Source organism: Myotis daubentonii, chromosome 5 (genome assembly GCF_963259705.1).
Source record: "Myotis daubentonii chromosome 5, mMyoDau2.1, whole genome shotgun sequence".
NCBI lineage: Eukaryota > Metazoa > Chordata > Mammalia > Chiroptera > Vespertilionidae > Myotis > Myotis daubentonii.
This window is the reverse complement of record NC_081844.1, coordinates 47,367,894-47,381,703: the sequence shown is the minus strand read 5'-3', so window position 1 is coordinate 47,381,703 and position 13,810 is coordinate 47,367,894. Positions and strand designations below refer to the sequence as shown.

The following is a 13,810-nucleotide window of genomic DNA, read 5'->3' as shown; positions in this document are numbered from 1 at the left end:
AGAATCGTGTGCTAAAGCAGAAACCAAGCGACCTTACCACCAGTATTAGGAAAGCTCAGGCTTAAAGTAAGGAGAGAAAGGGTGCCTGAGATAAAATCTAGACGGAGTGACTCTAGGATAGAAGAAAGGGTGACCACGTCAGCTGGCAGGCCCTCCCTGAGTCATGGGTAAAGTTACTTCCACACATATTTTCCTTCCCCTCATTTTACAGTCAATATTCAGCAAGCAAATTCCCAGTACAATCAGCTCAAGGAAGCTTCCCTCTAAAAATAAATTTCTCAAAATATATTTAGTCTCATATTAGTTTGGGTAATAGAAAAAAACAGCCCATGTTGTGCAATCACTCCTAGATGCTGAGCATCGAAGTTCTAGATCTTCAGATATGTGAGGCTATCTTGGAATATGGAGAAGAAAAAAACAAACAAAACAAAACCCCAGAAGATGAGGCCAGTCTTCTATTTTCCCTACTATTTCACCAGTGTGAAGAGTTCAGTCTGTTAAATAAACCAATAAAAGGAAATACGAATACCTGATCGAGCAATGCCACTGTCCCTGTCTTCATTCTGCCCTCTGCTTGGCATGTCAACTGGAGTGCTATGTGCTAAGATAAAGGCAAAAGGAAACCATGTTAGTGGGCTCTTCAAAGAAGGAAGTTGTTGTTTTTTTCAATGAGTATAATGTTTGAATTTCAAAATAGGCTACTGCTATTGATGATTGGCATAAATTTATATAGAGATTAATTAGAAATCAAAATTAAATGCATAAAAAGACAAAGAGAGTAAGAAGAAAGCAGAACCAAGTAACGACTTGCCTTCACTATCCTACTGTAGCATATAAACTTTTTTGAGTGATGCTCATCTCTAAAAAACTGAATAATCAATTAGTGGTGCAGTTAAAACAACAAACATTCTCAGGCAGATAGTTTTAGCCATCTTCCTCATTAGGAGTAGCATTTAAATACAACTGTATTTTCAAAATGCTTTAAAATCAGTTTTAGTCATAACTATAGGCAACTCAAGGAAGAAAAATACTTGAAAACCATTTCATAAATGTAAAAAATGTTTCTCTGTTTGTAACCCACTCTCTTGGCAGATAGAAAGCACATATTCATTTTTAAATATTTCTTCCTCCACTTCTTTTCCATATACACCCATATACAGTACTACTGCAGTTATTTAGAAAAACTCATGTCCTGGCATGAATTTTAGAAAACACTAAAATATTACAGACTTCTAGGAATGCTTCAGATTGATTCAAACTGCAACTGCATTCTTATCGAGCTAGAAAGCAGATGACATATTGCCACAGAAAGCTTGAAACCCAGGGCCCTGCCTGATTAATAAACTTGCTATTTTTTGAAGCTGCTTATTTTCACAATTTTACAGAGAGTATATAAACATGCTATCCTTACTCTAAGTAGGTAGGAAGGTGTCAGTTTTATTGGGGCATCAGTTAACTATAGTGTTTAAGCATATTTCAGGCTACAAAGAAGAACAGAATACCATTTGCCATAAACACAACCTTTAATGTTAGTGATGAAGGTTCCCACACTTGTTAATCATGCCAGACTACAACAGCCATTCAACAGACTTAGCTAGCAAGGCCAATTAAATCTCAGACTTTACCTACCCACAGAGACCGAGATGATTACCCTGTAAAGAACCTAAAAACTTTGTTTAAACTGCTTAAATGAGAGAGAGAGAGAGAGAGAGAGAGAGAGAGAGAGAGAGAGAGAGAGAGAGAGAGATAGAGAGATATGTCTTCCATGCTTTTATTAGAGTGATTTTTGAAGAGACTCCGTGCAGGTACGAATGCAGGTGAACACATGAATAAAAGATACCATGGCAAAGGGGAAAGGTTCATAGCAGCAGAAGAGGCCTACAAAAATTAGAAAATGTAATCCTCTTAGAAACACTAAGGGCTCATTTCAGACCAAAATCAGCTTACCCTAGGGTTTAACAAAGACATTGACAAGAGAGGTTCACTGGTGACATTTTCAAAACACCATGAACTTGGCTGCATTTGAAACGAATATTGCATATCGCCAAGAGCCCCTTGGATTTCTAGAGAGGTACCAAATAGGATTTTTTTCTAGGAACCTTCCCAGGATTTATTAATATGTGTGTGGGTCACACCATACTCAGCATTCCACACAAACCTGCAAAGAAAGAAGCACTCCGGGTGAGCCGGAGAGGTCCTCCTTCTGCCACCCCCTGCAGCAGCTTGCTGCTGCATGCCTGCAGCAGACCTAGGGACAGAAACACACAGAGGAGGGCAAACAAAGTATACACAAAAAATAAACACAGATTCAAGATAATGCAAAAAAAAACACACAAAAAAACACAACACAATAAACTCAAATAAAGCAAAACACACACTTACAACAGTAGTATTCAGAAAGAAAGAACCCATTCATGGGGCTGATTTTTACCTAGGTTACTTCCAGTACGACAAGGACCCAAATTATTCTGATTTGTGTTCAGCTTTCCCAAGTTGGGGTCTTGGTTGATGTATTCAAAGCTGTCTTGCAAACTAAATCCCAGGAGGGGAGGAAGGAAGAGAGAGAAGAAAAATGTCAAGAGATGAATAAAGCTGCTTTCTAAGAGAATCTCAGATATAGATACCTTATCAATTGCTCAGACTTTTCTTTATAAATGAATAGTCTCACATCTACCAATGTGAAATAACTTTAGGGGAACTTGCTAAAGAAAAAGAAAAGAAAAGCTTTTTGGAGGGAGTCCAATCTATAAAACCAAACAATGCATTCCTAACAGTTTCCCATTACATGGGACACCAAACTCTATGAATGTTTAAAAATTCATTAGAGAGAGAAAGGGAAGGGGAGAGAGAGAGAAACATTTATGTGAGAGAGAAATATCAATCAGTTGCCTTCCGTAGCACCCCGACTGGGGGGTCTAATCTGCAACCCGGGCATGTGCCCCGGCCAGTAATCGAATTCAAAACTTTTGAGTGTATGCGACGATACTCCAGCTAACTGAGCCACACAGGTCAGGGCCAAACTCTACAAATTTTGATCAGTGGCTGACACATAGGATATTGCTGTTAATTTCTAACTTCTGTTTTAGTGACTGACACTCAAGATGTTATTATTTATTTCAAAGGTAATTTTATAAATATCTTCACAACAAAATTAATTTGAACTCTTAGTTAACATCAATGAGCAATTCAGCAACTTTTTTCAGGAAGAGAATACAACAGAAATTGATATGATTCCTATAGAAGTTTGAGTTCACACAATATCTAAAAATTTGTGAGGGAAGCAGATTTTAATAATTCATTGTATTTATAATAAGTAAAATAAATATAAATATTTTGAAGGTAATACAGAATAATGAGGCCACAGTGATTTTTAGTGGAATCTGAGCTCAATATTCTACTACAGGGAGTTCAGGCAATAAATGTTCAGGTAATATCAAGGGTCTGAAAAAGAATCTCTCACAAGAAATAAACATCACTTCTCATACTGGCCTAAGTCATGACAGTCCAATGCTAAGTGCTCGAACAAATAAATCCATTACTTTGTTGAAGAGTAAGCGGATTTACACGATGGTACTCAAATCTACAAAGCAATATATTTTTAATTTCCCAGGATAACAGCCTTCATTTCACTCATAAGGATGCCCCTTTGATTTATAACTAACCTTTCTTTCAAATGTACCAAAGTATAACAAGTGTTTATATTTCAAATGTATATAAAATATGCCTGCTAGCAAAATTCAAAATATATGAACAAATGTACCAGAATAAGAGTTAAGTTAGCTATTTCAGTATTTTTCATCTACACAGAAGTACATAATTAGAGGAAGAAAAAACTCTTGAGTGAAAATCAGAAAACTGCACGGCCCAAGAACCAGCCGAGCACAGAGGCCACACTGACAGCTGATTAGATGCAGCATGGACAACCCGTCCTGCCAAACAGGTCCTCAGCAGCCTGGAAAGACTCTCTGTGCGCTTTGTTCCTTAAACAAATAAACACACTAACAAACACGTTTTCAAGTTTGTTTTAAAGGACAAAAAGACTGGTAAGTTCCATAAACTCATTAATGTGATTCCTCTTTTTCCTCCCTTTGCTGTTCATTTTCTAGGGCAGTGGTCGGCAAACTGCAGCTGGTGAGCCACATGCGGCTCTTTGGTCCCTTGAGTGTGGCTCTTCCACAAAATACCACGTGCGGGCACACACGTACAGTGCGATTGAAACTTCGTGGCCCATGCACAGAAGTTGGTATTTTGTGGAAGAGCCACACTCAAGGGGCCAAAGAGCCGCATGTGGCTCGCGAGCCGCAGTTTGCCGACCACTGTTCTAGGGTGTGGAAGCTTAGTGATGGTAGTATGAACATAGTGGGCACCAGAGGGACCCAAAAGATACAGAGAAGCGGTTATTTGTTTTTAAGTCCACCTGATAAAGTCAAAAAGCCTTTTCATGTGCACTGTGTATAGGAAAATGTCCACTTTTAAGATCCCTGTGTTAATTTGGACTTACCCTGCTTCACATTTCAAAAGGCATTATGGCCCTTGAAGAATTACTGTATCCAGAAATAGCCACCTAGAAAACGGGCGGGGGAGGGGGGGGGTGATATGCAAAATTCCATACTTACTTATTTGTGCTCCCACAGAAGCTGCCCATTCTAGCAGAGAAGACTTTACTAATCATCAGTTGCGGAGGAGAGCTGTGTGTGGGGGGTGGGGGACGGGAGGTGGGGAGGAAACAAAATACATTTTGGAATTAATGACTCAATATCACCATACCACTTCTCACAACCAGTAGAAAAAGAAGCCCAAACTCACCGTATATAGTGTATCTTTAAGGTGGAGCCCTTGTAACTCATTGCAACTGAGCCAAACATCATTTCCCCTAGCATGTTGACATCCGAAGCTGGTCTTGTGTACTGCCACACACGAAAGAAACCAAAATCAGTTAGCGTGTGGCACAATGTGATACGCAAGGCAATAGAAATAATGTTCATTAACCTCTGGGTCCCTCTTTAGTTTAGTGGGTAATTACTTATCACAATGCAATTGATCATTCTATGATCTTAATGATGATAGCCTATTTTTTCTCAAATTATTACTAATGCCCATGATTTCTTCTTATTACACAATATCTTCAGAAGGATCCCAGTGTTTTATCAGATTATTTTTAATTTTGTTATGAAAAACAAATGTTTTTATTATCTCCATTGATAAACTCTACATAGAAAGATTATGTTATGGAGGAAACAGGGTCACTCTTTCCTTGGTACTAACACATTTCGTGCCGCTCAGGAGTTTTCTCCTGTTTCGCGCCATCTGTTAAGGACCGCTCACGAGTGTTCTCGTTTTTCACGCCCATGGAAAAAGGAGCGAATCTAGATACTTATGTAAATTTTGTTTGGTCCCTCTTCATAGAGGAAAATGTTTTACACAGTACCATACATTAAAAAAGTACTAGGAACTTTAATTGTTTGTTTTTGTAAATAAAAATGTTATAATTATTAAAAAACAACACCTAAAGTGCATTATGATGATTTAAATAACATGCAGTTTGCCCAAAAACGTGCGGTCCCCGGCGTATGTCTTAGAGATTTCTATGCAGTACGCAATGTGCTAAGAACACATCCTGGAAAGAAACAGGGTTCAGTGTTGTTCAATCAAATAATGAACAGTGTTGGATAATAATGCCAACTGGTGCAGGCAGGGTTCATCAGGTTCCAAAAGATAACAGATGGTTTGGTACCTCTGAAGTTTTACACAAATATTTTTTGAATATTTGATGCCTCTAGCTTTTGACAGGTTTTCTTGTCCCCTTTGTCATCCAAAAGGGTGGACTCTGCTGCCTCCACTTTGCCCATTCTCATTTGCTTGTTAGCCCACTGCAGTCTCCTCTATTCACACTGCACTAGTGACTCTCTGTCAATTCCAATGGACACTTCCCAGTTTGCTTTCTTCAGTATCTCTCTTGGTAACTCCTTTAGAGCTCTTTTTTCCCAGAGCATCCCTTGAACAGGGTTGTTCCCTGAGGGGCCTCCTATTCACTTACTGCATTCTCAACCATTATGATTTTGATTATTCTTTACATAGGAATATCCACTACATCCTTAGCTCTAGGCTCAAACCTCTCCTTGAACTCTCGAATCCTATATCCAAAATGCATTCATTCATATATATTTGAATATTATGAACATCTGATATGTGAGTGAATGCACTGGATATAGGATTCTAAGCACCTATTATAAATGCTGGTGACACATTGACGAACAGGACAGATATAACCAAGCACAGCTTAACTAAAACAAAACAACCATCTCTCTGGGACCCAGCCCACCAGCCAGTCTCTGCTAGTGTGCTTTCCACCCAAGCAAAGGCATGGGAGTCATCCTTAATACCCTCTTCTCAATCGTTCTTTCTTAACTACAAATATACACATGCATACATACATACACGCAAGTACACTCATATTTACACACACAAACACATATACACATCTACCTGTACGTGTTTGCAGAGGAGGAAAGAGAAACATAAATCTATCAGCTTTGTGTAATTAGGCTCCTCTCTGGTTACAGCTAAAACTAACCCCTTCTTACTACATACAGACAGAAACCAACTTGCTTTCATATTCTTTATTGGTAACTTCCACACACGACCTCCATTTTTATAATCTGCTTTTTCTTGGGCTACAAGGTCCACATTCCAAGTGTGATTCTCAATCAGTTAATTTTCGGTGCATGAGATAACGCTCAACCAACTGAGCCACACCGGCCAGGGCATATTTTATACTCTGAGACCCAGGAGCACTGTGAAATAAAGGCAAATACATGGCACAAATCCTGACCAGGAAATTAATAAAGCTCTATAGACGTGTGGCTGCCAGTTATTTCCTTGGCTTTGCTCTTCCAGCAACATGACAGACAAAATTTTACATGGATCAAAAAGGAAAAAACTGATATACCTTCCATCAATGTACAGCCTCTGCTATTTGATACTTATAAAACTTTTCTTATATCTAGTTAGCCAATATATTTCTCAATAACCCTAATCCCTAGCCTCTACTGACTTACAACAAACACACACACACACACACACACACACACACACACACACACACACACACACACATACACACCAGCATAAAAGATGCTTCCAGCCCTCTGTCCTTCACACTCAAGTTACATCTTGCCCTTTCTTCTCCTATTCAAGGTTTTCTTTTCTCCCTTCTACTGGCAAGTGCTATTTTCTTAGAAGGCCCATGTACATTCCCAGAATCCTTAGAGTTCTTATAACAAAGCTGGGAAACACATGTGTATTAATCAGCTTCTCATAACAAGGGAGCAAAACCAGAGGGTTTACCTCTGCCTCATTCATTGGGCTGTATTATCTCTGCTTGATCACAGTTTTTATCAGGAGATAAAAGCCACCGTATGAAAACAGCATTGATGTGAAACATTTAAGAGAGCACGTTTTGTAACACTGATTCTCATATTCCTGGAATGGAAGCCTCCAGCAGGCATTACTCCCTGTGGAGAAATTAGCATAAATGACTTCACCCCGGGGCCCTCCACATGAGAGGGATGGGGTACCTGGTACTTGGGAAGCTGCTCCTTCGCGTACTGTGAGGCTCCCCCAGAAGAACTGTAGGAAGAGATGCTGCTGGTGCTGCTGCTGCTGCTGCTGCCTCCCTGACAGCACTTGGCTGACGTTTTAATAGGGACATCCTCTGTTTTCTGGGTTAGGAGAGACAGGCAAGGTGAGTGTGGCTAAATATAACGGGCTTCCTCAACACTCTCCGCATTGGGAACTCTTTTGTTAAAACATTCTGTATGTTGTGCTAAGTGCATAGAAACCAGAAGCTTTTATTTTTATTTTTCTACTGAGGACAAAATGTGGTTCCTAAGAATCTATAACATTTAGGAGGGAAAATGCTGGAGAAGAGTACTGGACAGAAAGTGGTGGGTTATGTGTTAAGACTTTATCCTCTTTAAATAATGCCACTATTATTTACTTTCCAATTCATGTTTCAAAATCATCAATAGCTCCGGTCTCTGTATTTATTATTAGAGGATTTTGAGTATTAAAGAGAGTCATAATTTATTTTTTAAAAAATGAGAAAGACATTGCTTCAAATTCCAATTTTTTCCAACTGGAACTAAGAAAACAAAAATATTAATTTGGAAAGACTGGGTTTGTGTATTTAATGACACATCTCCTTTAAAACTCCTTTAAAGGTAATCGGAAAGAAAATCATGAAGTTGAGTTTGTGAAAGATGAAGCCAAAACTCTGAAACCGGAGCTCCTGTGAGTTGCACAGCATGTGATGGAAATTTGGCCTTTGAAGGTTAGAGGTACTAGAAGGTTATCTGCTATACATTCCCTAAACAGAGTTCACGGCTAATTTTATGACATAAAGGTATAAAGATACATCTTTATTAAATTTTCCCTTCTTTCTACACCCAAAGATAGTACTCCCAACAGAAGCATCCTGTGCCCTCTATGGTAAGTTGTTGCTATTCCAACTCTTGTTTTTCCATGTGCAGTTTTTGCTTGGAAAACCATGAATGCAACTGCAGCTTATCTAATCTCCAATGTGACGGTCACACTGGTGGTCTAATGCAAATGCCTGCAGGCATGTGCTTGATACAAACTCATGAGGTATTGTGCTTACCAAGGGGGTGGAGGGCTGAAAATGGGGAAAGAATGTAAGGAAAACGTAAACTGTGCTGGTCCTTAACAGCCTCTCCAGCAGTAATGGCATTCAAAGTTGCACTTGGTTTTCCCAAGCATCTGACACTCCCTCAACACCCTCTTCAGATCTCGCTGTTACTTAATACCACTTAAGCCAGAAACACAGCCCCTCAGAGGACCTAAAGTGACACGAAGCCCACACCTGCCTCACAAACTGCTGGGGCCTTTGACTGGGGTCAACATTCTGAGTAGTCTATAATTGGAGATAGCACCTGGTACAGTGACGAGAGCGCCCACTGAACTTCCTGTTGCCTTGGGCACATTACAAACCACCCTGGACCTAGTTGCCTTTTTGATTAAACAAGTGCTTCCAAAAAAGCTTATATTCCAGATGCCAGTGTCAGCGCTGCTCTTACTAAAGATTCCAGTTGCTTTTTGAAAACCAGTGAGAATTGTTTCCTCCTCCACCTGTTATGACCATTAGGAGCCCTCAACTAAGCCAGCTGTGCAAGGTCTTCAGGGCAACAGGAAATGATATGGGAAATCAAGGGGAAACCACGTCCCGCCCACCAAACAAAGGGTCAAGTGTTCACCTAAACTTTGATACAAATCCACCATTAAAGCTTACAGGTGAATCACCTGAGACATTTCAATTCTTCCCCCCCACCCATCCCTCAAACCTACCCAACAAGCCCAACAACTACTGTAATGATTAGCTATCTGGCAGACTTCCACTTTAATGCACTACAGAATCCACCCAGCTAACTGCCTTTAACCAAACATTTCCTTCCTGCAGAAAGGATCCTTATCAAAAGCAGGAAAACAGCCCCTTGGCTTTGATGAGACAAAGAGCATGACATAAACTATTCATTTACTTTAGCTGCACATTCTGTAAACTGCCAGAATTTGGTCAGTATAGGTAGCAAGTAAAGAATGAATATAATGAATTTATCTAATTTGCAAACAGCTGAATAACTATTGAAAAGAGAATGAAAGGCCTAATGGTGACAACTTGCAAGTACCCTGGACTAACGTCCAGGAGACTCAGGGAGGGCCAGACTCTGCTCCTCACCTGGACACATCACTTTGCCTTTCCCGTTCTGGCTCCAAGGGATCAAAGCTGCTCTGCCCTCACTTGCCCCATCCCCAGGTCCTCCCGTGCCCTGCCGCTCACCACCAACTCCACCACCCTGCCTCCCACTGAGAAAAGGAAATAAATAAAAGCTTCTTTGGCCAGACAGGTCAAAAGCGCACTCCCTTTTGAGTGAAGATGACAAGGCATGTTAGCATGCTGAAGCCCCACACTGAGGAGAGCTATTTAATTGTGTTTAGCCAAGTGCTCTGTAGCACTGTCTATGAGAAATACTGACAGAATGATCTAATTATTTTCCCTCCAGGCTAACACTTTATGAATTTTAGAGTTCTCAGATTTCCTTTTACGCTGCACATATTTGGTATTAAAATCCTACTAGATTGCTACTCACCAGCAAATTCACCTCTAGTAATATTTACAATGCAATGCTTGGCACCTGTCACAATTACTTGCTAACAGTTTCATCTGTGCATTAATAAAAATACAAATGCAGTCCTGGCTGGTTTTGCTCAGTGGTCAGAGTATCAGCCCACTGGCCAAGGGGTCATGGGTTTGATTCCCAGTTAAGGACACGAACCTTGGTGGCAGGTTCCCCAGCCTCAGTAGGGGCAGGTGCAGGAGGCAATCGATGTCTCTCTCTCACATCAATGTTTCTCTCTCTCTCTCCCCTTCCTCTCTCCCTTCCACTATCCCTAAAAATCAGTGGAAAAAATATCCTCAGTGAGAATTAAAAGCAAAAAACAAAAGAATACAAATGTAGCCCAGAAGATGGAGGGGAAGTCGGGAAACTTTTCTTATGATTCTTCTGAACTATCAATGGCTGTGTACCATAGAGCCCAAAGAGACAATTATGAATTAATAAGTGATTGATCAGAAAGGGATTGTTAGAAGCACAAACAAAAAAGATGAAAGTAAAAGTGCATTTCATACCTGAGTTGCCACCTCTTCAATGTTGTGAACAGCTTTAGAATCAAACAAGACTTGTCTACCTCGCCTTTCACAGTCTTGGTAAACGATCAGGCGAATCTCATTCAGGTCAAACTCCGAACATGACCAACTATGGATTAAAAAAAGAGAAAGAAGTTATGGTATCTGTATGACCTGCAATAATCTTCCCCACCTGTGTGCCTGTGTGCACATCAGAAGGCCGCAAGTATGCAGAGACAGTGATCCCTTCATACCTGGGGCAGACGGCCTTGTCTGTGGACGCCAATGGGCCATACAAACATTGCCAATGTCCATGACAGAGGTTTGGAAGACTGCTTTACATACTAAATCACTGGTGAGAAAGCTTCTCGTTCCAAAGCCGTTTTGGGAAAAGATGGTAGCCAGAAATCCTAAGGACATGTGTAGAGAGCTGAATGTGGATGTCTGGGTTCTGGGAACACACCTGAGGTCTAGGATGTTCAAGATTTGTGTCATTGGGCTGGGAACCATTCAGAGCAAGTCAGTAGAGCCTTCTCTCTTTCTTCCCCATCCACCTGTGCTCAGGTCAAATCGGGAGAAATTACATACCCTAAGATTTAGTATTTTCATCTATTATGGCTGGCTCTGCAAAGAAGTTTTAAAAATCAAGTACATTACTGGACAGCATCTAAATTGCTAAAAACACTAACAAATAAAGGAAGCATGTCTTATTCCTAAGCAGACCAAAAGCTACTGGGATAAAGCTGCTCTAAACATAGGTTTGTTCCTGAATTAAAAATAAAACCAGAAATCCCTGCCAGTATTACCTACAACAACCAAGGCTTAACTACAACAAGACTGTGCACAAAGACCACAAGGGGGTGCACCAAGAAAGCATAAAAAATGCGGAGACAAAGAAACATGACAGAAATGGAGGATACAGAGCTCAAAACCACACTTTTAAGGTCTTTCAATAAGTTTCTAGAAACTGCCGATAAACTTAATGAGATCTACAAGAAATCTAATGAGACCCTCGATGTTGTGATAAAGAACCAACTAGAAATTAAGCATACACTGACTGAAATAAAGAATATTATACGGACACCCAACAGCAGACCAGAGGAGCACAAGAATCAAGTCAAAGATTCAAAATGCGAAGAAGCAAAAAGCACCCAACTGGAAAAGCAAAATGAAAAAAGAATCCGAAAATATGAAGATAGTGTAAGGAGCCTCTGGGACAGCTTCAAGCGTACCAACATCAGAATTATAGGGGTGCCAGAAGATGAGAGAGAGCAATATATTGAAAACCTATTTGAAGAAATAATGACAGAAAACTTCCCCCACCTGGTGAAAGAAATAGACTTACAGGTCCAGGAAGCGCAGAGTACCCCAAACAAAAGGAATCCAAAGAGGACCACACCAAGACACATCATAATCAAAATGCCAAGAGCAAAAGACAAAGAGAGAATCTTAAGAGCAGCAAGAGAAAGAAACTCAGTTACCTACAAGGGAATACCCATATGACTGTCAGCTGATTTCTCAACAGAAACTTTGCAGGCCAGAAGGGAATGGCAAGAAATATTCAAAGTGATGAATGCCAAGAACCTACAACCAAGATTACTTTATCCAGCAAAGCTATCATTCAGAATAGAAGTTCAGATAAAGAGCTTCACAGATAAGGAAAAGCTAAAGGAGTTCATCACCAACAAACCAGTATTATATGAAATGCTGAAAGGTATCCTTTAAGAAGAGGAAGAAGAAGAAAAAGGTAAAGATACAAATTATGAACAACAAACATGCCTCTATCAACAAGTGAATCTAAGAATCAAGTGAATAAATAATCTGGTGATCATAATAGAAAAAAAAATAAAAAAATAAATAAAACCAGAATGCAATAGTGAAGTGAAGGTCTGGGGAGGGGGCTAGTGGGGTGGTGGTGGGGGGAACATCTGTAATTCTTTCAACAATAAAGATACATTTTTAAAAAGCTTCTCAATTTTCAGATTAAGGGGTGGGGGAGAGGGGCAGGGAAGCCCCTTAATGATTTAAGGGAGTGACATTTAAACACAAACTTGAAGAAGAGTTAGAGATAAAGTGTGAGAATGAAGAACACAGTAAGAGGGAGGGAAATGGTAAGATGTAAAAGTGATGCAATTGAGAAAGAAAAAAAAAAGCCAGAGAAAGAAAGAACTTGAAAGGTAGGCTGAGAAGGCAGGCTAGGATCCTGCCCTAAGTACAGTCAGAAGCACTTACTAGTAGGTAAACAAAGGTTGATAAACTCAGGTCTATGCTTTTTTAAAGTTCAATCTGGCTTGCTCTACGGAAAACAGGGTGGGACAGAGTAAGACTGGAAGCAGGAAGGCCAAATAGAGTTTATATTGAGTTCAGGCTCTTCGTAATGAAGGCTACAGTGACAGGAGGAAAGGAGACAAATACTGGAGGGATGTTCAGGATGCAGAACTGATAAGATTTGGTGGTGGACTGGATGGGTGCCTGAAGCAAAAGGGGTGCTACCTGCTTAGAGAATGCTGAAGAAGAGCTGTCCTGAAGGGATAGAGGATGGACAGTTATACCAGTGGTCGGCAAACTGCGGCTCGGCAAGCTGCGGCTCGCGAGCCGCATGCAGCTCTTTGGCCCCTTGAGTGTGGCTCTTCCACAAAATACCGACTTCTGCGCATGGGCCACGAAGTTTCAATTGCAATGTACGTGCGTGCCCGCATGTGGTATTTTGTGGAAGAGCCACACTCAAGGGGCCAAAGAGCCGCATGTGGCTTGCGAGCCGCGGTTTGCCGACCACTGAGTTAGACAGAGAGACTGACAAAAACAAACTGTAAAACTAAGAGACAGAATAACTGAAGTGAAGTCAGACAAGTCTGGATTCAAACCTGAACTCGCTGAGCTCCCATTTCTTCATCAGCACAATGAGAGTGTTACTGCCCACCCCCAAAGCTGCCTGCCATAGGAATTAAGTGAAATATGTAAAGTGCTTCACATAGAGCAGTGATGGCGAACCTTTTGAGCTCGGCGTGTCAGCATTTTGAAAAACCCTAACTTAACTCTGGTGCCGTGTCACATACAGAAATGTTTTGATATCTGCAACCATAGTAAAACAAAGACTTATATTTTTGATAT

The 13,810-nt window shown here is 40.5% G+C and overlaps 1 protein-coding gene across 10 annotated transcripts in view; it reads right to left on the bottom strand.

Annotated features, from left to right (window-relative positions):
- Positions 1 to 13,810, bottom strand: part of FNIP2 (folliculin interacting protein 2) — a 133,590-nt gene that overhangs the window by 56,719 nt on the left and 63,061 nt on the right. For 5 of the 10 annotated variants that reach the window (XM_059697737.1, XM_059697734.1, XM_059697727.1 and 2 more), the window contains 7 exons: positions 10,703 to 10,829; positions 7,578 to 7,721; positions 4,807 to 4,907; positions 4,617 to 4,688; positions 2,432 to 2,532; positions 2,159 to 2,248; positions 530 to 601 (listed from right to left, as the gene is read on the bottom strand). In XM_059697737.1, the coding sequence (XP_059553720.1) occupies positions 530 to 601; positions 2,159 to 2,248; positions 2,432 to 2,532; positions 4,617 to 4,688; positions 4,807 to 4,907; positions 7,578 to 7,721; positions 10,703 to 10,829 (707 nt within the window). Of the gene's footprint in view, positions 1 to 529; positions 602 to 2,158; positions 2,249 to 2,431; positions 2,533 to 4,616; positions 4,689 to 4,806; positions 4,908 to 7,577; positions 7,722 to 10,702; positions 10,830 to 10,953; positions 11,194 to 13,810 lie in introns of those variants that run through there. The other 5 variants (XM_059697730.1, XM_059697733.1, XM_059697731.1 and 2 more) reach the window with 3 other exon arrangements.